Source organism: Branchiostoma lanceolatum, chromosome 4 (assembly GCF_035083965.1).
Source record: "Branchiostoma lanceolatum isolate klBraLanc5 chromosome 4, klBraLanc5.hap2, whole genome shotgun sequence".
NCBI classification, from domain to species: Eukaryota; Metazoa; Chordata; class Leptocardii; order Amphioxiformes; family Branchiostomatidae; genus Branchiostoma; species Branchiostoma lanceolatum.
In genome coordinates this window covers 28022627-28045340 of record NC_089725.1, presented here as the reverse complement: position 1 = coordinate 28045340, position 22714 = coordinate 28022627, and the positions used below count along the sequence as shown (strand labels likewise).

General features: G+C 41.6%; 4 protein-coding genes across 5 annotated transcripts; 2 read left to right on the top strand and 2 right to left on the bottom strand.

Moving 5' to 3' along the window:
* Positions 1-167: 167 nt before the first annotated feature.
* On the bottom strand, positions 168-5919 carry LOC136433829 (dnaJ homolog subfamily C member 17-like). Of its 2 annotated transcripts, none has more exons than XM_066426368.1 (11): positions 5812-5919; positions 5085-5154; positions 4778-4836; positions 4431-4518; positions 4215-4291; positions 3844-3934; positions 3519-3562; positions 3267-3344; positions 2745-2825; positions 2097-2240; positions 168-1192 (listed from the first exon to the last, which is right to left on the bottom strand). In XM_066426368.1, the coding sequence occupies exons 1-11, from the start codon at positions 5878-5880 to the stop codon at positions 1013-1015; spliced, it is 981 nt and encodes a 326-aa protein (XP_066282465.1). In that variant the 5' UTR covers positions 5881-5919; the 3' UTR covers positions 168-1012. The 2 variants fall into 2 exon arrangements, with proteins under 2 accessions (XP_066282465.1, XP_066282466.1); XM_066426369.1 differs by having other exon boundaries at positions 3519-3553.
* Positions 5858-8809, top strand: LOC136433831 (protein aveugle-like). The gene is made up of 5 exons (XM_066426371.1): positions 5858-5968; positions 6322-6451; positions 6780-6881; positions 7210-7350; positions 7803-8809. Exons 2-5 carry the CDS (start codon positions 6355-6357, stop codon positions 7826-7828), a joined length of 366 nt encoding a protein of 121 aa, XP_066282468.1. The 5' UTR covers positions 5858-5968; positions 6322-6354; the 3' UTR covers positions 7829-8809.
* On the bottom strand, positions 8096-12070 carry LOC136433830 (protein Flattop homolog). Its single transcript, XM_066426370.1, has 4 exons — positions 11871-12070; positions 10944-11006; positions 10124-10378; positions 8096-9756 (listed from the first exon to the last, which is right to left on the bottom strand). Exons 1-4 carry the CDS (start codon positions 11895-11897, stop codon positions 9601-9603), a joined length of 501 nt encoding a protein of 166 aa, XP_066282467.1. The 5' UTR covers positions 11898-12070; the 3' UTR covers positions 8096-9600.
* Positions 12071-12916: 846 nt separating this feature from the next.
* LOC136433827 (uncharacterized) lies at positions 12917-21775 on the top strand. The gene is made up of 17 exons (XM_066426364.1): positions 12917-13777; positions 14139-14192; positions 14602-14658; positions 15248-15456; positions 15565-15646; positions 15878-16070; positions 16260-16316; positions 16598-17074; positions 17276-17346; positions 17480-17630; positions 18237-18350; positions 18485-18598; positions 18806-18919; positions 19125-19238; positions 19463-19633; positions 19920-20099; positions 20550-21775. The coding sequence occupies exons 1-17, from the start codon at positions 13598-13600 to the stop codon at positions 21119-21121; spliced, it is 2910 nt and encodes a 969-aa protein (XP_066282461.1). The 5' UTR covers positions 12917-13597; the 3' UTR covers positions 21122-21775.
* The last annotated feature ends 939 nt before the right edge of the window (positions 21776-22714 follow it).

Below are 22714 nucleotides of genomic sequence, written 5' to 3'. Positions count from 1 at the left end.
GGTGAGATAGTACACGCACCCTCCATCATCATCCTCATCATCCCCACTTATTGGGAAAACTATTTATTTCTCTATTAAGTCTCCTTCCATAGGTAATTGCACGTAACAACATTGTGGCATATGAAAATTTCATGTGTGTATTCTTTTATATTTGAGAAGTTACAGTGCATTCATAGCATACTGTTGGCATTCTGTTTTTCAACATTGGTGCAAAACGAGAGCATTTCCCTGCATGGGATTGATTCATAGCAATTTTTTTTAGCTCATCAGAACAGAGACAGCTGATCCGTGATGATTTGTTGGCTAGAAAGTAAGCAAACGTGCCATATCACACCTTATGTATAAGCCAGACTAAGCAAATAGTCCAGGTATACCATCATGGTGAAGTGGACGTAATTATACCTAGGTGATCCCAATGTCAAAACATTTCAGTCAACAAAGGGCAGCTTGAGGAAGTCTTTCCATTAAGGGAAGAAGCTTTACTTGGTAGGTGGTTGAGCAGGTTAAGGATAGAAGAAATTGATGAAATTATTGGTAGCACTATATATGCTAGGCTTTTTTGATGCTGGGATTTTATAGTGATGTATTTTTCCATAGTATAGAAATTTGAGAGGAGGACCATGAGATTGAGAGATAAAATACCTTTATTAATATTAGCATACCTTACATGTTATACGAAACGCCTAGAAAGAGCCTAACACAAAATCTATTGTGTACAAGACTTGTCATATATATTATGAGCAGTACAGATGGGCTAAAGTCTCAAGTTTCATATGGTATTATTAACCCATATATTGGGATACATGTACATCATAAACAGAAGAGGAAAAATAAATTGGTTTGTCTTTTTTCACTTGTCTTTGGATTCTTCTTTACATGAAAAGATTGGGGAGATTAAAAAGGTTGGCAATTTCCAGAGCTTCAGTTCTGGTTAAAAATTCTACTACAAAACAAACTACAGAACTGAAACAACTAAGGTCTGCTAATGCTAAGATCTGACGTTGCTCCTGTGTCAAACGTTTATTTCCTTGCCCTCTTCCTTTTCCTCTTTTTTTCCCTCTTCCTGGTCTTCTCTCTGCATCTGTTCTGCCAGTCTCTTCCTCTCCTGGGCTTGTCTCATCCTCATCAGGACCAAGTTCTCAAAGTCTTGGTCGCTCACTGTGGCAGAAGATGGTTCCAATCTTGGAGGTGTCTGGAGGAATTAAGATTATGTGTTCAAGAACATGATTGTATTTCTTTCCATAGGAATGCCACGTTTGGTATTATATGTTCTTTCCACAGCAATTGCCAATCAGGGTGCGAAATACTTTTTTGAGCCAGGTTGCCCATGTTGCAACCTAGGGCAAAGGCTAGGTTGCACATCCAAATTTCAGGTTGCTCCAGCAACATTCACCGATTTCTTCAAATCAAGCTCGTATGTAGCGTATAATACTACTAATATTTCAAAATATAAATTAGATAGTGTTCCCATTGACCTAACAACATCTTGTTTAGCCGAGGGCAGTGTGTTTTCGTCTTTTTCAGCTCAGATTCCACGATCTATGAAGGGTTTGGATGGTTTAAAACGAAAAAGTGTTGATTTCTTTATTTCAATTGAAGATTTACCGAATTTTATGAGAGTGACACTGTATTTTTGTGAGCTTCCAGGGCTCCGATTGAGATCTTTGGCTCAAAATATAAGGTTGCACACTGCGCTACCTGGGTTTGGAATTAACTTGCACCAACCGAAATCTTGTTGCACTGTGCAATGTGCAACCAGGTATTTCGCACCCTGCCAATGTAAGCAAAGTATACAAAATGGCTGCAGTCTATTAGGCTGTTTTATGTACAACCTATGAGTTGTTAGTGGTAAGATTTGTATGAGGTTACAAAAGACACATTGATTTGAGAGAGGTGGATTTGAAAGCTCATAAAAATACATGAATATTTCTATTTGAGACTTGTTCCATCTGAAAAATCTTTTGGCATAGTCCTGTTGTGAAATGTATGTGAAAGAGGCTTCATAAATTATATGAGGATGTACACGTATAGTTGTCAGCTCTGTTTATTGTAAGTGATGCATGCAAAGAGCTGAAGTCAGCAGGGAGAGGGCTCACCTGTGTTTCCCACCTGCTGGCTATGACAGGTGTTGGTGCTGCAGCAGATGTTGTCGGGCGTCGGCCCTCCTCTGGTTTCCCTGACAACCAGGACAGCTGCAGGGGGTTGCTGAGATTTCCCACCTCGTACTCCACTGCCATTATCTGGAAAACATTCATGGATTTCATTCAAAGACAAACTGGTGACAACAACTGATACATTAGGGAATTGTAGTGGATAACATCAAGTCAACCGTACACAATTTCTTCCATTGGACTCAACTCCGCTGGTGAATTGTTCTGGAGCTCCAGACTCTGTACACCAGCCCAACAACCTTCACCAAGAAAAGAAGCTGGCTACAGCATCCTTTTTGAAGATGAGGCATAAGTGTGTACCGTTGACTCGAGGTTGTCTACTGCAATTAACTTTTAACAACTGATACACTATACACCTGTTATACTGGAAAGGGCTACCCTGCAGAATGTGACAACTGAAGTGAGTTGAAACTTCTATCATTTTACTTTCTTAAGTTTTTATTCCTCATTTTCTTTCTTTGAAATGAACACTGAGATGTTTCCTTGGTGTGACCTTTGGCACAGGATATTATGTTTCAAAAGACTAGCATTTCATATCCAGATGACAGAAAATGAATGAGTTTAAACACTTACTGCAGCCTGCTGATTTGCAAACTCCACGACTGCGCTGCCGTTTTTCTTACTTGACACCAGCAGATTCAGCACATCTCCATACTGCAACAACAACATGCATATTATTGATTACCATGACTACATCTGAGGCTGTATTGAATATTGTGGTCCTTCTCCAGGAAAACTTGAAACCATCAGTAAGCGAAGTGTTCTATAGTCTCCAATCAGATGCTCAGCCTCAGTGTTTTATGCAGCATTTAGTATGTCTTTTTATGAGTGCACCTCGTTACCCTTTGTGTAAAACACAGTGACTGAGTTGGATCCTGCATCTGCTTGGTGATTTAATAGCCTATACGCCTGCTTAGATGAAACAGGATTTACAAGAACTCAATACAAAAAATGTTGCAAAACAAGCATGTAGAGTCTATGGAGGTGACTACATGTATCTGTATTCTTGGTTAAAGGTTGCACCTTCTGATGAGCACATATACGGCACATATATAGGCATATATGGTAGGTAGGTAAGATATATCGAAACCTTGCCTTTCTAAAGCAGCTCATAAGGAAGTTGTATGAGTATCCTCCATTGGTCTCATCTCCCTTTTTACTCTTCCACTTCACCTAAACAACAACAACAACAGTCAAAACATGTGGAAATCACACGGAAAGCTGGGAGTACATACACTTGCCATCAATTTCTGTAAAAATACAAAACAAAGTAAGCCTGACAACATGAAAATACAATTATCAAAGCCAGTACCATAAACACATCTTCATGTATAAAGAAATCCGTACCTTTAGTTTTGGTGTTTCTACTTCAGTTGATTGTGCTGCATACATTGAAAAGAGGACAAGTCAAACAAATACAAATGTGAGAAGTGAACAAGCATAAACCAAGCATACACCTGGGCATATCCAGTATCCTATAGAATAGAATAAAATAAAATAGAATAGAAATATCATTAGAATAGAATATCAGTTAGGATTTTACCATGGTCGATACTGACTGAGGGAGGCTATATAGAGAGTATAATGGAATAGAATGCATGTCTTGAATTGTCTTCACTACAAAAGTCAAACTGTTTGTCATTGCTTTGACAGATAGAAGATTGTGCAGTACCTTTAGCTTCCTTCTCCCTCTCCAACTGCTGTCTGAGAAGTTCTCTTTCCTGCTCCAGCTGTCTTGATCCTTCTTCTCGTAATCTTTTAATCTGTAGGGCAGGGTCAGGGTTCAATATTGATAACTGAAATCATCCACACATACTAAGGAAACTGCTTTCAAAGACCAGCTCTTTTGAGCACAATTTTGTTTATTGTGTTAGGTGACTATGTATGAAAACAAACTGCCCTTTTCACTCAATGTTTACAGAATGAAACTTGTCAATGTGGTGTCATATTACAAGGACCAAACTTTCAAGGTACTTGTCAGTTCATACCGCTCTTTGATGACCAAGAAGGCCACTTCTACATAGATGAACTGCACAGACCCACCTCTGCTTCCAGGTCTCGTGTAGCTGTGATGTCTGCAGCTTTCTCTGTAGCAGCTGCCTGTTCCCTTGCCTCAAGGTCTGAATAGATAAACAGCAATGAAAAAATGACCATACGGACAAATCAAAACAATCACTATATGAATCCTGGAGGACTGCAAGAAAAAACCCATTCAAATCTTAATTGAGAAGGACATATGGTATTATGAATTACACTTACCATCCTTGAATTTTTTCCGCTTGCTGTCAAGATGTCTATTTCTGATCTCAGTTTGTTTCCTGGCTCTTAAGACCTTGTCATAGGCTGCCTGCAAAAATAAATTTAAACGTTAAACAAAAAAAGGACATTATATTGAATATACAATGTACAACCAAGGAGGTTAGATATGTATTTAACCTCCTTGGTACAATGATGCCCTTGGTAGTGCTGCAGAATACACATTGTGTCTGGTACATCAACGTTTCTATTCAAAATCAAAATTCAGTGCTTCCTTATTGTCATCCATCAGTAAAAAAAACCTTTACAGTACATGATGTAATGTATAGGACAAAGAAGAATCTCAGTACCTTAGCAGCCACATCTGTGAGGACTTCAAGTGCTTTTGAAAGCTGGTGGAATAGATCCGCTGAAACGACAAGAAGTAGACAAGAAATTAGACTCAGGATAAGTTCTATAACTTGAGCTGTAAATTTCCAATGGAAGGACTTTGAAAAGAGGTGATCTTGAGTGCATCTTTTGGCTATGTGGAACAACAATGGATTTCAGTATCTTGTCAGCAGGTTGCTTTTTTTATCAAAATGCAATATTAAAAGTACAATTTGACACCATGGAAACAATATTAAATGAATAGATAGAAGTGTAAGTCTGCGTTACCTGCTCTGGGGTTGTCTGGGTTCTTGTCAGGATGGCATGTCAGTGCTTTCTTTCTGTAGGCCTTCTTGATCTGTGAAGTTTACAACAAATTAACAGATGCCAGTTAGTCAGGTACAAAATAGTATCCTGATTCCTGTGATATGCACACATGCGCTAAAATAGACATCAATTCTGTATTACTCCTAATACTTGTTCCGTGCCAGGCTGGAGGCCTGCCCGCCTTAGCCCGAGACCTCAACAACCCCCCCCCCCCAACTTTGCCCCTGCTGGGGCTATTTGTGTGGGTACCAGCAAATTATGTAGATGTAATGGTGCTGAACTTATTGCTCTGTGGCGTAAATTTGTAACGTTTCCTGACTGGTTTCGTTGTGAATACGTTGCGAAAACGTCATGATCAGTATACACCCTCCCCTAGATTCACTACATATCAATGACACTCATTTCGGAATAGCTCAAGATAATGCATGTACTAAAACAGCTATCAGTTCTGCATCCCTTCATCATAGCGTTGATTATGTATCCAAACTTTTACCATGACACTACGACGTAAACTTGTAATGTTTCCTGACATGCCAGTAAAATGTCATGATCACTTCACTGCCCCCCTCCCTACTCACTCGATAACATTGAAATTTACTACGGAATAACTCGACACAATGCATCAACATTGTGCATATCAGTTGAAATTATGATAATATATCAGGAACTGTCGCTATTGGTGCCGTACCGCTTTCTCGTCGGCGCTGGGGTCGATTTCTAACAAGCCGTACAGATCCAGTTTCACAATGTCCGCCATGTTGTCCCTTCCCGCTATGCTTTGCGGTGGAACATTCCACTCGTCGATGGGGGACACACGACTCTGAGCGTCAGCGACAGAGGAAGAAGTAGGTGTCTGTGGCGTTTATCATTTTATGTTATTAAACTGCTGTGTAAGGTTTTATTTAGGTGATCCAAATCTTTTGCGAGGTACTTTATGAGCTTAAACACGTTTTGGTCTCCACGCCACTTGTGTTAGTCAAAGTTTATGATTGATAGGCAGGCTGTTGTTTTGGTAGGTTGGGGAGGGGGGCAAAGCCTTATGGAACTAATAAAAGTTACTAGCAATTACTTTTTGGGAAAGGTCCAGTAATTATTTTGCCAACGTAAGACTTAACTTTAGAGAATGATTATATGTTTTTGGTGATTGTCTAAAACTTTAACAGTGAAAGTCAGATTTCTAACGACAAGTTTGTTCCAGGGTGTCTGTGTGTAAACTGTGGGAGATCAGAGGATGGACACTGATGTGAAGGTGCCTCTGAGCAGAAGGCAGAGTGATCAAGCCAGCAGTAGTGGTGCCAGCAGACAGAAACATAAACAGACTAAACCAGGTAGGTGTGTGTACATGTATGTGTGTGTGTGTGTGTGTGCATGTATGTGTGTGTGTGTGTGTGTGTGTGTGCATGTCTGTCTACGTGTTTGTGCGTGCGTGCGTGTGTGTGTGTAAGGGTTTCGAAGCTAGTCTAGTATCCTGCTTTGGGAGGCATGATTTATAAGAATACAATGAACAATTCTCACAAGGAACATTGTTCACTTAAAATTATTGTGAAAGACACCAGGGAAGTAGTCACCCGTAAGTGTATTTTGTGAAAGACACCAGGGAAGTAGTCACCCGTAAGTGTATTTTGATAAAGCGTCCCTGTGTCTTCTCTGCTTCAGCATACATCTGGTCCCACGAGGAAGTGATGAGATGGTTCAAGAAGCATTGTGCAGACTACTACAGAAAGTACGCAGAGGCTTTTACATTCCATGAAATCACAGGTACTGCATTCTCTCTTTTTATGATTATGCTTTAATCTTTACAAATCACCATAGAAAGCTGCATTGTACTTTACTTTAACAGTTCCTTTGCAATGTCTAGTATGCTGTATGGGCTATCAAAATCAAATATATTCATATTTCTGTGGGAATTTCTTGAAGGAAACGGACACAGTTTGTTTTAATTTGTTAGATTTCAAGCACATCAAACCACCAGATGATGGGGATCAGAAGATGTTAAACTGGATAGTTAATTAGTGAGTGATTTTGATGGATTCATTAACAAAATCCAGCCTTGTGGCTCACTGTAGTAATTTCCCCCCCATCTCAGGCCAGTCCCTGATGCGGCTGACAGATGAGAAACTGGAGAGGATGGGGATAGCAGACGAGCAGCACAGAGCAGACCTCATGGGACACCTGTACAGACTCAAGCTCAGACATGAAGGCATGGAGCTCAGGGCACTGGAGAAAGGTGGGTTAGATCACCTTAAGACTCAACAACTTATTCATACATGAGTGTGTTACTCAAAAGGCATTTATACCAGCTATATAGATACAGATACATACTAGCACACCAAGATGCCCACTTACTAGTATACCAGCTACAGTCAAACCTGTACACGGGACCACGATGGGACTACTAGTACATAAGGGCCACTTTGCCAAAGTGACCATTTTCTGGTGATCCTATAGGATTATTTTCCCCACTAACCCAAGCATCTGTCCTCATAGACCAGATCCTATCAGTCCCGAGTGGTCTTCTCGGTCAGTTCTACTGTGTGCAGAAAATGTATTTTTAACCTTGCTTAAGTAAGACCAGTAACGAACGAAGTGATGTATGAACTTTGTTGTTTCCGCTCAATCCGCTGTATTCATGACTCTGTATGCAGTATTGTTATCAGTATTATGTTTTTTTAATTTCAGGTCCAGGTCTGTGCTATAGTGGGTGAGAAAGGTGTGTATCCATGGCATTTTGTGGACATATTCCACCACGAAAAGTGCTCCTAGTCCTGCTGTGCATTTATGTATATTCTTGATCAAAGTTTTGGTAAAAGAAAATGGTACCTATTATCATTAGGTACATGGGTCAACTTGCAAAGATATAAGAAAGACTGTTTTCGATATTGAGCTATTGCAGTTGAACATTCTATAGTGCAACAATGCTTATTGGTAAATGTAAAATGAGTAAACAAAACATGATATTCATAGACAAGGAGTCGAAGGAGACCACTTTTTATTTATGTTAGTTGGTTTAGGAGATAACAGGGTTTGTCTTTAGCATTATAAGTATGGCATCATAAGTGTCAGTCCTGTGTATATGACAACATAGTTTAGCACCTTTGGATTTTTTAAGTTTGTGGCGGTTTAATGTTTGCAGTTTTTGTGGTACCTCCTCACCACGGAACTAAAACCAACGCAAAAATTCTTGTTTTATCTACTGCCCGCCCACCACCTTTTTCTTAGCTACGGACTAAGAACCAAAGCGAAACCTCAATTTTTTCCCTGCCACGAAATTAAATCACAGCAAAATTAAATGCATTTACAGTACATGATTAAAAGACTAAAAAAGTAAAGACTTAACAGTTGCATAATCATGGCTAGCAGCTGAGCAGTTTATAGAACTAAGTATCAATCTGCAACTGTAATAATAAGTAATAATTACTTCTCAAATTACCCTCTAGCAGCTTTCAGCAACAATAATATATCTAATATGACATTGTGTAATATGATTGGATACACTTGGAAGCATTTGATTGTGAAATACTTGATACAGTGTGTGAATAGCTATATTTTTGCTTCTAAGTCTAACTTTTATTTCATCATGTGACTTGACTATAACATTATTACATGGACATGTGCAAAGGATTAGTGAAGGCAAAAGATGATACTTGACAGAATATTTTTGTCAAATAAATCTGTGCTGAACTTTACTTGCTAAGATGATGTCTGTCCATACTTCCATTTTTTGTCTGCTTTTATGGTTGTTTACCAGTCCAATCAATGCAAGTCCAATAGTTGACCACACACAGCATGTTCTGATGAGTGATATCATGATGGCTAAGGTTATGATACGTACAAGATTCCGTTAGTGGAACATTTAATTTTACACATAATGGTACACATACTAGTCTATAGTTTCCGGTGCAGAAGGGAACAGAGTAATGTGGTCATAGAACCATTTTCTGTGCCCAAACAAGTAAATCTAGTGTGTTAGTAATTTTCCCTTCAGGTGTAGGTAGGCAGGACGTGTGCTGATTTACCATCTTGTAAGTTTTGTTGAGCCTTTAATTCAACATACAGGAGTGAATGCAGTGCTCTGCCTCTATAGAACCACACAGGACAATAAACATGCCTTCCATCCAACACAACTTCCACTGTTCACCATACTTCACAGCATTCTTACTTCTTTGGATCCGTTTGCAAAGAAGTCTTCTGCTCTAATGCTAGAGACAGCTTACACATGTATAAAGTTCCAAGATATGCTTAGTAATTACTTCTTGGACAACTCAAGTTACAATTCATGACTTTTTTATTTATCCAGGAAAGAGATCTTTCTAAAACAGTTTGATTTCTCTGACAAGTTACAGACACTATTTCTCTTACTGCATGACTTAGAAGCAGTCTGTATAATCTCACACAAACAAGCAACATTGCCGGGACCATTGCTTTATTTACATGCGCAGAAATGAAATGTACAGAAAAAAAGATTGGAAGAAAGTTTCTATGTTTCCACCTCGACAACCTTCTCCAGTGCGGGTGTCGGCACCCTCTCTGCTGCAGCGGGGGTGGGGGGTTTGGTGGGGGTCGCAGACTTCTGACGCACGGGGGCGGGGGACTTCAGCTTAGGGGGTGCAGACCTCGCTCTCAACTCCAATTTCTGTGTAGAATGAAAACAGCTCTCAATCATTAGCAAACAAGCAAACAATGCATATTCATTAGCCTAGACATCAGCCTTGTTGCCTCTTAGTGTTCAATCATTTTAGTCTCCGTCCCAAGTTGCCGGCTGGCATTTTACACATGCATGTACATTTTTGCCCACAGACCCCCGAAAACATGGAAAGGAAAATAATAGATTTTGCACATGTGGGAACAGTTTCATAGCTTTTAAAAATGATTAACCTTCTCCCTAGTAAAGTAGCAATTTGGCACCAAATTTGCCTTGGTAACAGGGTTAGGCAGCAGGGAGAAGGTTGAGAACTGAATTGATTCTCTTTCTAGCTTGACAAATATTGGAGAGTCCTTACATGTAGCTTAGCAATGTTGAAGCCATTGCTGGCAGTGTTGAGTTTGGACCTCTGTTGCGCCGCAAGGATCTTCTCGGCGGCCTTGGATGACCGTGCAGTGAGACTGGTGGGCGGACAGGGCGGGATAGACTTGGGCATGTCCCAGGTGCCGAGGAACGTGCCCCAGGGCGAGGTGACCGAGCGTGGGACCCCCTGCAGGAGGTGGCCGCGGTTGTTCGCTACGATCTGGGTAAACCCTTCCAGCTTAGTCGGCCTCTGTGGTGGGAACAATATTTTACAGTCAGATACTAGTTAAGAGTGCAGGCTGCAGCGTTGGTAAACTTTAAAGCTTGTACATTTCTGTTAGTAATGGACGTTTCTAGATGCTTTCTAAGAAAAATACAGAGTGGATGAGGACATAAGATGTAAAGAAAAATATGGAAAACTGTTAGATCTTATGGAATGACATACAGCAACAGATGTTGAGAATACATAAGCATATACACTATCAAATTTCGCTTAGGAATAGGTAAAAAATTGTTAAGATGAATATTAACACTGGTAACCCATTAGTATACTTAAGAATTGCAAGCAAGAGTGGTATCTTTTTTTTGAGGGGCTGAGTTCACACATACTCTGGTTGACAATAAAATGCATTGCAACTCAACAAGAAGGTACTACAAAGTACAAGGGTTCTTGTCAGTTGTTTCCTTTGACATGAGTGAGTGACGTTGATTGTACAGAGAGCTGTGTACAGACGCCAGCCACAGGGTTGTGTAAAGTTGGTGAAGCACAAACCCTTGACATTACAGGGGAACTTGATCATGACTCTGGATCTTACCTCCTTGTAGCTGCTGGGCACGTTCCAGTTCTGCAGACGCTTCGGATCGAAGGCATTCTGGTACTGAAAAATTAAGAACAAAAAAAAACAAAACATTTCAACAAAAATGTTCACATGCACAGATACTAAACGTGTAATCTAACAAGGGATTATGTTAGTTGTTACACTCGGAACAACTGGTGTTATTTGTAGATTGTACGATATCAAACAAGGGCTCAGTTTGTTTGTTTGCACTCAGACATCTGTAATGTTAGATGTTGTTGTTTAATGCTACAAGTCGGCCTAAACACCACGAACGACTGAGATCGTCTGAAGACGGTGTCCCGAAGGCGTTAATGTGATCTCTTTGGATTTGCTTGCTTATGACGGATTAGGATTTTATGACGGCCAAAATTGCAACACTTCTAATGTAGCAACGCTTGTTACATGTAACAGTTCACAACAAAGGAAGACTAAATATGTCCTTCTTTCAGTGTCTTTGTGGTTGAATATTCATGAGCCTAAGACATGCCCAAATACACACTTGACGAGGATTTAGAACGTTTTCGCCGACGTCTATACTGCATATAAATGTATCCTTGTCAAAGCAGATACATGTAACGTTAAACCTTGCCACAAACACAACTGTTACAAGTTTAACCTTACAGCGTTGCCCCTTCTTGCTTCGGGCCCCTCCCCCTCACTACACTTTCAGCAAATATCTTCCAACCGTTGTGGGCAAACTGGGGTACTTAACAAAATTCTGGTAGCGACAACTGGTGTCTTTTTCGACAGGTTGTTGTTAAAGCAACCTTCGCTGTTTGTTGTGGTAAGCCCTCGCCATTGTATCAACCAACAAGTGTCAACATACGGACATCACCGGCCCGTGAGGCCATGGCGGGTTCTCGCCGCGCCGCGCTGGCCGACACAGAACGCATCTCTGCCTACCTGATTTGCACTGAAATGGCACGCCATGCTCGTTCTCTTGGACCTCCACTACCGAAGAAGCAACAGTTGGTTCTCTGCGCTCGATAATGGCGGGCTGTTGAGGGAAAATAAGATCAAGGGCGGCCAAAGTAGCCACTTGTTGACTGTCCTGCCAGCACTTAGCGTCCCGTTGTTATGGCGACCACAAGACCCCATAGCGATGTCAAGTAATCCCCGATAAGCCTAAGACGCCGATGCGTTTTTAGAACTCGAATTCTTTCATCGCTCTTTAAGGTATTGATATTGTACACTATACAAAGCATTCACAGTTGTCCTGGCACAAATACTACCGACAGGACTTCAAAACAAGTATCAACATTTGGATCGTATATACGCGTATATTGGGAGTTGTAATGAAGGCAAGGCCCTTTAGGTGCACAGTGTTTGCCCGATGTCCCTTGCTTCAAGCCTATTTTCGCGCCCGGTATTGTCCATATAAGGCCACAGCAAGTAATTTTTATGGATGACATCAGCGCGCTCCTTAATTTTCGCCTGATTTAAAAAAACAACAAGGTTTTGCTACGCAAAAAAAACAAGAAATTTCATTGCCTTTCGACGGTGGTCAACATGCCCAAAATCGGCAAATATGTCGTAACATGTTAAATGTTGACAGTCTAAGGTGTTTCATTGCATATGCCCATGATGGTATGACAAGCTGTTTTCTGATTTGTTCTAGTTAATTGAGCTGCATGCACATCTTCAAGGACAGTTTAATGTTGACAGTCTAAGGTGTTTCATTGCATATGAATACCCAGTGTAGTTCCTGCCCATAATGGTATAACAAGCTGTTTTCTGCATTTGTTCTAGCAAGGATATTATGTAATGTCCTTGGTTCCAGACAGACAACTTCCAGTTAATTGAGCTGTATACACAATGTGTTTCATCGCATACGGATGTCATCCATTAAATTTACTTGCTGTGGCCTAAAGCATAGAAAGATCCATAAAAGGATTATATTTTCCCTCCATTCCCTGTTAAAGTGTTTTTGAAAACCTTTTCTGGCACAGATTGCACCCGTTGGGCGATAAAAAACATTGCGTCGGCGATTTAAGGAGGAAATATTCCAAGGCAAAAACCCTGACCTTTACTGAGATAAATGTCGGCGTTGTGTTTACTCTGGTCTTGCTGTCGTTTAAAACCTCCTAAATTCAAAGTCCATCGAAGTCTATCTAATGACCTCATCTAGAATGAACAAAATGTTGGCTGAAAGCCAGTGCTCCACTCGAACTTTGTCCTCGGAACTCGAACTTGTGCTTTTATTAGACTCGGTGTAACCTTATCGCTATTTCTCTTGCGGCACAACAGGTAAAGAATAAAGAATGAGGAAACTGCCCTGACGTACATTTTAGATGTGGCCGGGAGATTAGCTGAAATAAATGTACAATTCATTAGTTTGCAAACAAAAGTTGAATGAATGGACGAATGAACAAAAGAATGACTGGAAAAAAGCCACGCGAGTCGGCAAGGTGCACAAAAATAGCGCAAAAATTCTTAGAATAGATACAACGTCTTAAGTTTTTCAGTGAGGTTATTTCCTCTTCAGATTGTATTTAAACGAGACCACAGCTAGAGGCGCACCACTCTTAACCAGTGCCTTCCTCTAAGGTTCTCGCTTTTGTAAGGTTTAATTTTTGCATCGACACGACATCGACCTATTTTCGGCAAACAGAGCCGAATTAGCCGTTAAAATGCCAGCCCCTGACAAAACCCGCGCGTTCAGTCGGGTGTCGGTTGTCAGCACTCTGAGCTCGGAAGGCGGACCGACGAAGTCGGCATGGGGTTCGACGTACTGCGACCACCTCATGACTTCCCGAATCGTGCAGTCGTCATACCTGGGCACCAAGAAGCGCAAAACTTCGAAAGTTAAGGTACGTAGCATTTCTCCATGTAAAGAAAAAAAGTAATCGGCATCTTTTTGTAGGGCTTAAGTAGCGCTCATAGCAATGAAAATGACAGCGGACTATCGAAAAATAACTTAAATGTACTTCAATGAAGGTTATAGACATCAATGTAATGAGATACGCGATATAAAAGTCATTCATGCAACTGGATAGATATAGTAAACGGTCAGATGTTTTAGATAGCATCCAGTCACTGACGAAAGACAGATGCTAAGCTTTTACTGCGTGAGAATCTTTTATATTGTAAAAGTTACCATAACGTTCGTTCCTAACATGTCAAGAGCGCAGTTTATCTGGTTGTCCATTGTAATCTTGCTTCATGTTTCAGCCAAGCATCCCTGTCGAAAAAGCTCAACCACCACCACCACCGCGCATGACCAAGGTAGGATGTCACTCTGGCGATATCAATCAGTTGAAGACGCTACATGTCTACTGGTTGTTCAGAAATTAAAGTATGCAAGTAAATGAGCGAAAAGTTACAATATCACACAGCGCTACAATGTTTGCAAGTGACAGCTCCGTTGAAAGACGTCGACTAGATTCATTCATAACCCTTTCCGGTGATGGATATTTTTTCCTCCAAATACCAAAAGGTTTCATACATTACGGTCAATTCCTCAGTTCTATATTATCATCCCTCACCTCCGCTTCTAGATCTACATGGTTCGAATTCAAAAGCAAAATACTTTTTGTTCTTTTAACATAAACTAACAAGTACTAGTAACGTTACATAATTTTCAACAGAAAAACTACATGGTGTTAAAAAGTATCATTTCTCATCTCTACTGCAGCCCGTCCACATCGCTCTCGCTGCCAATGCCTGGCGGGACGTTTTGAAGACAGAAGAGGTAAGATAGACATCTTCCCCAGCATGTGTATCATTCATGGTCATTTATCTATTCATCAAATACCAGAAACCAAAAACAAAGTGGTTTGAGCTTAACGTATGTGCAACTTATTTCGCACTTGCTTTATTGCCCTTTCAATGAAATGACACCCAATGTAACCACCTTGATACTAAATATCTAACACGTGTGTCCAGTGTCATCGCCAAATACATGGAAAGTTGATTCCGGACACAATTAGGCTGAGAACGTTTCTGTGTTAAAAAGGTGTTTAGCCTATTCATAGGAATGGCGTCACAGGTAATACGTAAAAAGTGGCGTCAGGCCCTCAATGAAAGTTGCTTGTAGTCCAATCCAGACACGGTACATTGTACCTAAGTAACATCGAAATCCCATTTATTTTCTGTTGACAATCGACCGCCCAGAATAGCACCTTTTTCATGTGTGAAGCAGCCGTCCGTACAAAGCAAATACAGCACATAAAGTGCGGTTTACTGTATAAACCCCTTGGCCTAACTCTAACCTGTTCATATATAGATTTGTATTGATTTTGTTTGTCTGTTTGTCTGTCTGTGTGGCTAATCAAATTTAGGAACCGAGTGACGAGTTGCAGAAAGAGGAGGATGACAGCTTTTCGGTCGGAGTACCCGAAACAGACAGCGGCAGTGAGAGCGGGCTCGGCAGCACTTCCTCCTCGCCTGAGCCAGAGACAGACACAGCGGGAGAGCAGGAGTCGGACACGTCATCTCTGGAACTAAATGTGCCGGAGTCCAACGAGATCCGCACGACTTCAGAACTTTCGTAAGTCTCCTCAGTTTGCTTACGATACAAAAGTGTGCATGCACATCTTAATTTGTCTTTCTTTGTTCTCCTGTAAATGTATGAATTCATTAGTTTATTGCTTTCCAGCATTTTTGATGATGAGCGAAGTCAGCCAAGCGACGATGGCCATGAGGATCCCGAAGACGATCCTGAGAATCCGCCTGTCAAGGTACTGGTTGACCTAACTTTTAGACAAACAAACAAACAAACAAACAAACAAACAAACAAACAAACACACTAACTTGTTGGTGAATGCCTGGCTAGCTATGGCGACCAAAGGTAGATCTTGCAACCCTCTGTTTTATACCTAGCTGCCTTGTCTTTACGTTTAAGAGATCGGCACGTCTTTAATCCACGGTACGCGTCACATCCACTGTAATCCAGACATTATTTTCTCTAGGAACAGCCAACGGTGCATCCGCCTCCCAGGGCATCGAGCGCTGTTTCCATCCGGCACGAGGACGCTGATGACGTGGTCATTATGAGTTCGGCGGGGAAGGCCAGCGGGAAGAAGAGAAAGCTGTTGTTGCTGGCTCTCCTGGTAGCGGCACTGGTGGCAGCTGCCCTGGGCTGTGTCCTTGGGGTGCTTCTCGGTAAATACGACCTTAGTTCGGTTTTGACAAATAAATTGTAATCAAGACTTTCGGTCTGACAACTGAGTCGTTCTTTGAGATAATTTCGTGTCAGTATGTGCCCTTATCATTGTTCAGTTATCTATGCTTCAACTTATTGTCAAGCCCCATTGTTTACTTGGTAACAAGTTAAAACACCGTTCCCCACAGGGAAGGAGTCACCCGTCTGTGCTGAAGGACAGAACTGCATGGAGACAGTCAGCGAATGTAAGATGCCTTTTCACCTCAGTCGCTACAGTTGTTTTGTTTTTTTTACGCGGAAGTTTACATGTCTTTTATCTACAATTGCAAAGCTTATCCACAACATCGAACTTGGCATCTGCACTTAAGTCCACGGTCAGTTTTGTTATTATTTCATTGCAAACCCAATGCCTTGTACAAGTAGGCAGAATTCAGCCTTAGGCTAAGCTGCAACGTCTTCTAATCAGGACCTTTAGGGTTTTATGGTTGGTTAGTCGATTAATTGATTGATTTATCGGTATGTACAGTGTGCGAAAACGTCCCACTGGACTACCAGAGTGGCGGCACCTTTAACTGTGACAACGTCACCTTCATCCACCATACCGTACGGATCTGCCGGCTGAGCTGCCCGTGGGGCTTCCGCCAAGATGATGCCGGGTTGGTCTTCTGCAACAGCGGGAACTTCGCGCCCATCCACCCGACTGTGCTGTCTGCGTTCCTCGGTATCGGTAGAGCGACCAACGCAACAGCAGACAGCCTCACGACAAGCCTGGGCATCCCGAACAACACCGACTCCGATGAGGTAGCGGCGATCCTTTCTCGAATCGGTGTGACGGGAGATCAGCCGCTGCATCTCCTAAAAGACATCCTTCGGGCGGCCTCGGTTAACGGTACCTTCGCCCAGGACGGCGCACTCCGAGACGGACTGAAAGGACTGCCCGGTGGCCACGACACCGCTGACTGGATGCTCAACATGAATCTCACCACGGAGATGGCAAAGCTAGGTAAGAAACATGTTAGAATTTCTTTGTTGGTGCACACACCGATGATGTTCATTGTGTTCTGAAAGCTTAAGAAAGTGCGTCTATCCTTAAAAGTGGCAGTTATGTGTATGAGCTTTCCCGTCATTGTTGTCCATCCATTAGTCGTCAGTATCCTAGCTTAATTGCATCGGAAAATCAATAGAAATATCCATGTACCTACAGAGTCTTTTGACGCTTCGAGGAAGCCATTCTGCAGAAAGACAGACTGTGACAAGGATCATGGACCTCTGCAGGTATGTGGCGACGACGAAACAGACACTTATCTAGTATATTCGACGTTTTGTGAAATTATCTTGTTTGTTCTTTATTTGGTTTCAGCACTTTGGTCGTATGTACGTATCGTATAAAGGTTTTTTCTGTTCCTAGGCTCCCGACCATGGGCTGCTGAACTGCTCAGGATCAACATACCAGGAAACATGTCAGCTCACGTGCCAATTTGGTTATGAGCCGGCTGGAGCAGACAGTTTCCAGTGCACCGGATCAGGAGACTGGAGCGGACTTCCCTCCTGCAATCCAGGTAAGAACAAATGTCCAAACTCCAGAACATCTTTTCATACACATGTACTTCTCTTGTTGAAGTTTAATTGGTGTAGCCGGTTCATTCATTATTAGCCTGAGATTCGTCCTTGCTGAGCGCTTTTGTTCCGCCTGTGTGAGCGCTCCAACCGTCAGTCACAGACTCGCCAATGCATTCTCCTATAGCAGAGCCGAACCCGCGTATACCTCCATCGGGTTCGGGGGAGGTATACAGTTGCGCGGGAAGGCTATGCTATAGGAGAATGCGCTTATGAACTTAAACCTTTATGATTTTTTTTATATGATGTGTTCCGTCATAATGTTGTGTGTCGATATGTAAACACACCTGACAATTCAGCGTAAAGGCTCCATGAATTCAACAACGCTAGTTTTAGAGAAATAAACAAATGAATACGTGTACGTGTCGACGTAATTTGGAGTAGACTAAAATGAGGGATAATGGGTGTGTATTCACTGTGAAATAGGTGAAAACGTCTTTAGCTTGATAAACATATTTGGCCATTCCTTCTTGGCTATAAATTATCCATGATGAAGACGCTAGCGAGATCAACAGTTCCAAATACCCTAACTGTCATGCCTTCAACAGAGATTGATGAATGTGCCAGCAATCCCTGTCTAAATAATGGGACCTGCTCAGATGGAGTCAACAGTTACACGTGTGTGTGCAGACCTGGGTTCACCGGGACACGCTGTGAGACTGGTAAGGTGAAACCTTTCATTCTGAATTTCTGATGCTAACATTCCTCGTATTTGAACATTCATTCCTAGGTGTATTTGTTATCTATGATAAAGACAGTACAGAGATAGATACGTTTAAATATCCTTACCCCACAGACATCAGTGAATGTGCCAGCAGTCCATGCCGTAATGGAGGAACCTGTTCGGATGGAGTCAACAGTTACACGTGTGTGTGCAGGCCTGGGTTCACCGGGACCCACTGTGAAACAAGTAAGGTGGACAGCTCCATTCAGACAATAAACATATATGTGCATTCCCTCCTTGGTGATGCTACATTGATGTTTTAAAAATTGTTAATACGTACGGTGCAAGTGATACTTTGAAGAAGGTGAGACCAAGTTTATTCGAATCAACTTTATCGATTTGTTTTGATTTGTCTAACAATTACAACCTTTGTCACTGTGATGACCCCAACAGACATTGATGAATGTGCCAGCAGTCCATGCCTGAATAATGGGACCTGCTATGATGGTGTCAACAGGTACACGTGTTGGTGCAGACCTGGATTCACCGGGACACATTGTGAAACTGGTAAGCCATAGTATTGAAACATTTTTTTTAAAGTCGAGATTCATTCATTCATTCATTCATTCATTCCATCTTATTCGTATCCGGCGCACGAAAACCTCTTGAGGGCGAGGAACATCTTGAGTTGATGACTGTGTTGTTTTTTGTATGTTCAATTACTTTTCTTTATTTCCGGTCATGAATTTTTTTCTTTATCGTTCCATGACAGACATCAATGAATGTGCCAGCAATCCATGCCGCAATGGCGGGACCTGCTCAGACGGCATCAACAGTTACACGTGTGTGTGCAGGCCTGGGTTCGGCGGGACCCGCTGTGAAACAGGTAATGATGAGGCGGAACCATGTCAGTTGTTCCGTTTTCGCAAAATAGCCATCTGAACAGATGATGATAAATGTTGACAGTCTTATACACATTGATCTCTTTATTAGTGTTCTTGGTAAACATCAGCCTCTGTGCACAAGAAGAATCAAGTGACCTCCAGTGATTGTAATTGTTCTAGCTTTTTACTTTCGGTGAAATGTAGATTGCTTTTTTTTCTATTGCAGTGGTTTGCCCAAGCCTGTCAGTGACGAATGGAACGGTTTTCTGCTCAAACTCCAACCTTTCGGGTTCGCGATGCACCGTCACCTGCAGCAGCGGGCTTAAACTGGATGGAGTCCCGACATTGGTCTGCCAGTATAACGGAGCGTGGAGTTCATCTGCCCCTGTCTGTCGAGGTAGGTCGGACCAGTCAAGCCCATTAATTGGGAGGACCGACGTGAAAGAAACGCTATTTGGGATCGATGCTTGGTGGCCTGGCCTGAGCACATAGGCAGGCTTGGTGGCAGGGGACTTTGGGGCAGATACATTATGTCTATGAGGAGTTGTAACGTTTTGTTGATTTCTTTGGGAAAAATCTTTGATGAATTTAAAGCAATATGTTTTTCATGCAAAAGAATGACAGACATTTCAGTTGAAAAGTTGGAGATGTAGATTAATTGTGTTGATCCCTTGACCCTACAGCAAGAGCAGTCTGCGCTGCCTTGTCTCCTCCCGCGAATGGCATAGTTTCCTGCTCAGACGCAAACAACGAAGATTCTAGTTGCGTCGTGACCTGCAACAACGGGTACCTGCCGGCGGGAACATCGGAGCGTGTGTGTAACGCCTCTGGACTGTGGAGTGGTAGTACTGCTACATGTCAAGGTAAACATCCTGCGAACTTAGTCTGTCCTTGGTCTGTACATGTGCTATTGTAATGATTTGAGTAATTTACATGTACCTCGTTCGTTTCTTGTGAGCATTGTGATTCTTACTGGTAGTATAATCATCTGCTGAAATCATTACACTGCTGCTGTTACTTGGCATTGTGATGTCATTGATAGGCCATTGTATGTATGTATGTATGTATGTATGTATGTATGTATGTATGTATGTATGTGTTTGTGTGTGTGTGTGTTTGTGTGTGTGTGTGTGTATAATTGTATACAAAGTATATAGGTTATAATCTGCAGTAAGATAATTTTGTGACATTCTTAGGCAAAGTTTTTAGAAAATGTCTCATGAAGAAAGAATTCTGTAGGCATGTCTAAAAATAAAATGTACAAAGAATTCGACGTCTTTTGATAACGAAAATCTATGTTCCTTTATGCTTAGCATGCAACAGCGCCGCTGACATCATCTTTGCCGTGGATGTTTCCGGTAGTGTGTCTGGTCACCTAAGCACAGTTTCACGGTTTATAGAGCTGGAGATCAACAGTATTGGCTCTATTGGCTCCGGTGCAAATCAGGCCAGGATTGGTTTTGTGAAGTTTATCGGTAGAAGTGCGAATGTTAACATTCCTCTTAATAACATGTACAGTAAGGCTCAACTGATCACTGCAATTCATAGTATTACGTCAGGTGGTCTCACTAGTGTACCAGCCTGGTCTCCCGTTGCCGCCATGGGAGCTCTTAATGATCAGTTCTCGCGGCTTGGGCGGGTAGGGGCGAGGAAGATAGGGATCATATTAACGGATGGTAGGGACAGTTCATCCAGTACTGTTATTCCCCAGTCTGAAGCAATACGGAACAGTGGCGTCACCATCATTTGCATTGGAGTTGCTAGTATCAATCGCCTGACACTTGACAACATGGCCAGTAGGCCGGTCAATGACCACGTTTTTGAGGCTACATTTTCAACTTTGACAAACATTGTCAACAGTCTAAAATCCAAACTCTGGTGTTGAGCTTGTGGTCAGAGTGTTTTAGTGTGAAGTTATGTTTCAGAGGCATGATGGTAAAACTATCGTGAGTGACTGATAGAATACATTGTGGATGCTGTGTCATTCCATAATTGTTAAACATGTTAATAGTTTGCTGCACACGGTCTATGGAACTTAATTGTCATTTTGTGAAGAATGTATATATATGTGTTTCTATTCTATGGTGAGGTTTTCGTGACAAAAGCATAGTCTGCTTGCTAGATGCTACCATTATATGCACATATATCGGCACAACGGAAGAGGCGATTCATGTGTGTGCATTTTCTCTTAACGTTCATCTCTGTTGTATACGTAACGTTCATTTTGTTTTTAACAACTTAAAAGTTGGTCGATTATCTAGACATGTCTAAGATTGTTATGCTGTGGAGCCTGATACCTTGTTACGCGTTAGTTTACGAGAGACACATGTACAGTGGACGAAGTGTGTTTTTACAGAACATATTGATACACAGTAGCATATTGGACCAACGGTGGAAAAGTAGTATAAGGTTTCATCAGTGTCGAAAGTATCATTGAGTTGGTATGGCAGATGTGGAGTTTTGTTTTGTTTTGTTTACTGCCGGTTTGTCGTTTGTACCCGTTGACATATACTTCCAATTAAAAGGTGCAATATCATAAGATATGTTTGTATTGTATGGCTTTATTTCACAAGGATATCTTATCAATTATTCAGTCTTTAATTTCAGGCACCTGGCTCATGTATATGTCACAGTAGAGATGGTGATTCAGGACAATCGGCGATTGTCCTAGGACAGATCGCGATCGCCATTTGTCCTAGGGCAGACTGCGATCGCGGTCTGTACTAGGATGGACAATCGACGATTCTACTAGTAGAGATTGCGATCGCACATTTCGGTATGCACATTTTGAGGCGTCAAGATAATACTCACAGTTTCACACCTATTGAATTCACAACCTTAGGAGAACACAGGTGTCAAAATAACCATCTCAGTTTCAAGATACTACAGTTTCACACCTACATCATTTCACAGACATATACTGAATGATTTCACAACTTTGGAAAACAATAAAAATTAGAGGGTGATCAAACATTTTTGCTGTATATTGCTGTTTCCTTTATCTTAGCATCAATTGAGCTTTGATCAGAGTTTGCAAATACTAAATAAAATCATGGTTTATAAAAAAATATTGCTGTTTCCTTAATATCTTAGCACCATTAAGTTTGGATCGCCGTTTGTCCTAGGACAGAATGCGATCGCAATCTCTACTAGTAGAATCGGTGATTGTCCTAGGGAAGATCGCGATCGCAGTCTGTCCTAGGACAAACGGCGATCGCGATCTGTCCTAGGATTGTCCTGAATCGCCATCTCTACTGTGACATATTTATACACACACTGCGAAAGAAGAAGACGACTACATAACAACACATTTCGATAACCTGTAAACGCTTACCAAACAGCTAGCTTTAAAACAAAAGATTTAACGTTACATAATGCCTCCAAATTTCGAAAGTGTTGTGATTGAACGGGTCTAAATGGAGTCTAAAAGTATTTTAGCGTGTAGATAGCTTGATTAAAAGAGCTACAGTGCCAAAAT

Coding starts and splice junctions, on each gene's coding strand:
- LOC136433831 (XM_066426371.1), top strand. CDS start 6,355: ATGGACACTGATGTGAAGGTGCCTCTGAGCAGAAGGCAGAGTGATCAA. Junction 6,882..7,209: donor TACATTCCATGAAATCACAG/GTACTGCATTCT, acceptor CCCCCATCTCAG/GCCAGTCCCTGATGCGGCTG. Junction 7,351..7,802: donor GCTCAGGGCACTGGAGAAAG/GTGGGTTAGATC, acceptor TTTTAATTTCAG/GTCCAGGTCTGTGCTATAGT.
- LOC136433830 (XM_066426370.1), bottom strand. CDS start 11,897: ATGGCGTGCCATTTCAGTGCAAATCAG. Junction 10,379..10,943: donor TGCCCAGCAGCTACAAGGAG/GTAAGATCCAGA, acceptor TTCCCACCACAG/AGGCCGACTAAGCTGGAAGG. Junction 9,757..10,123: donor TCAACATTGCTAAGCTACAT/GTAAGGACTCTC, acceptor CATTCTACACAG/AAATTGGAGTTGAGAGCGAG.
- LOC136433829 (XM_066426368.1), bottom strand. CDS start 5,880: ATGGCGGACATTGTGAAACTGGATCTGTACGGCTTGTTAGAAATCGAC. Junction 3,563..3,843: donor GAGGGAGAAGGAAGCTAAAG/GTACTGCACAAT, acceptor TCCTCTTTTCAA/TGTATGCAGCACAATCAACT. Junction 2,826..3,266: donor TTATGAGCTGCTTTAGAAAG/GCAAGGTTTCGA, acceptor TTGTTGTTGCAG/TATGGAGATGTGCTGAATCT.
- LOC136433827 (XM_066426364.1), top strand. CDS start 13,598: ATGCCAGCCCCTGACAAAACCCGCGCGTTCAGTCGGGTGTCGGTTGTC. Junction 14,659..15,247: donor ACGTTTTGAAGACAGAAGAG/GTAAGATAGACA, acceptor AATCAAATTTAG/GAACCGAGTGACGAGTTGCA. Junction 16,317..16,597: donor CATGGAGACAGTCAGCGAAT/GTAAGATGCCTT, acceptor CGGTATGTACAG/TGTGCGAAAACGTCCCACTG.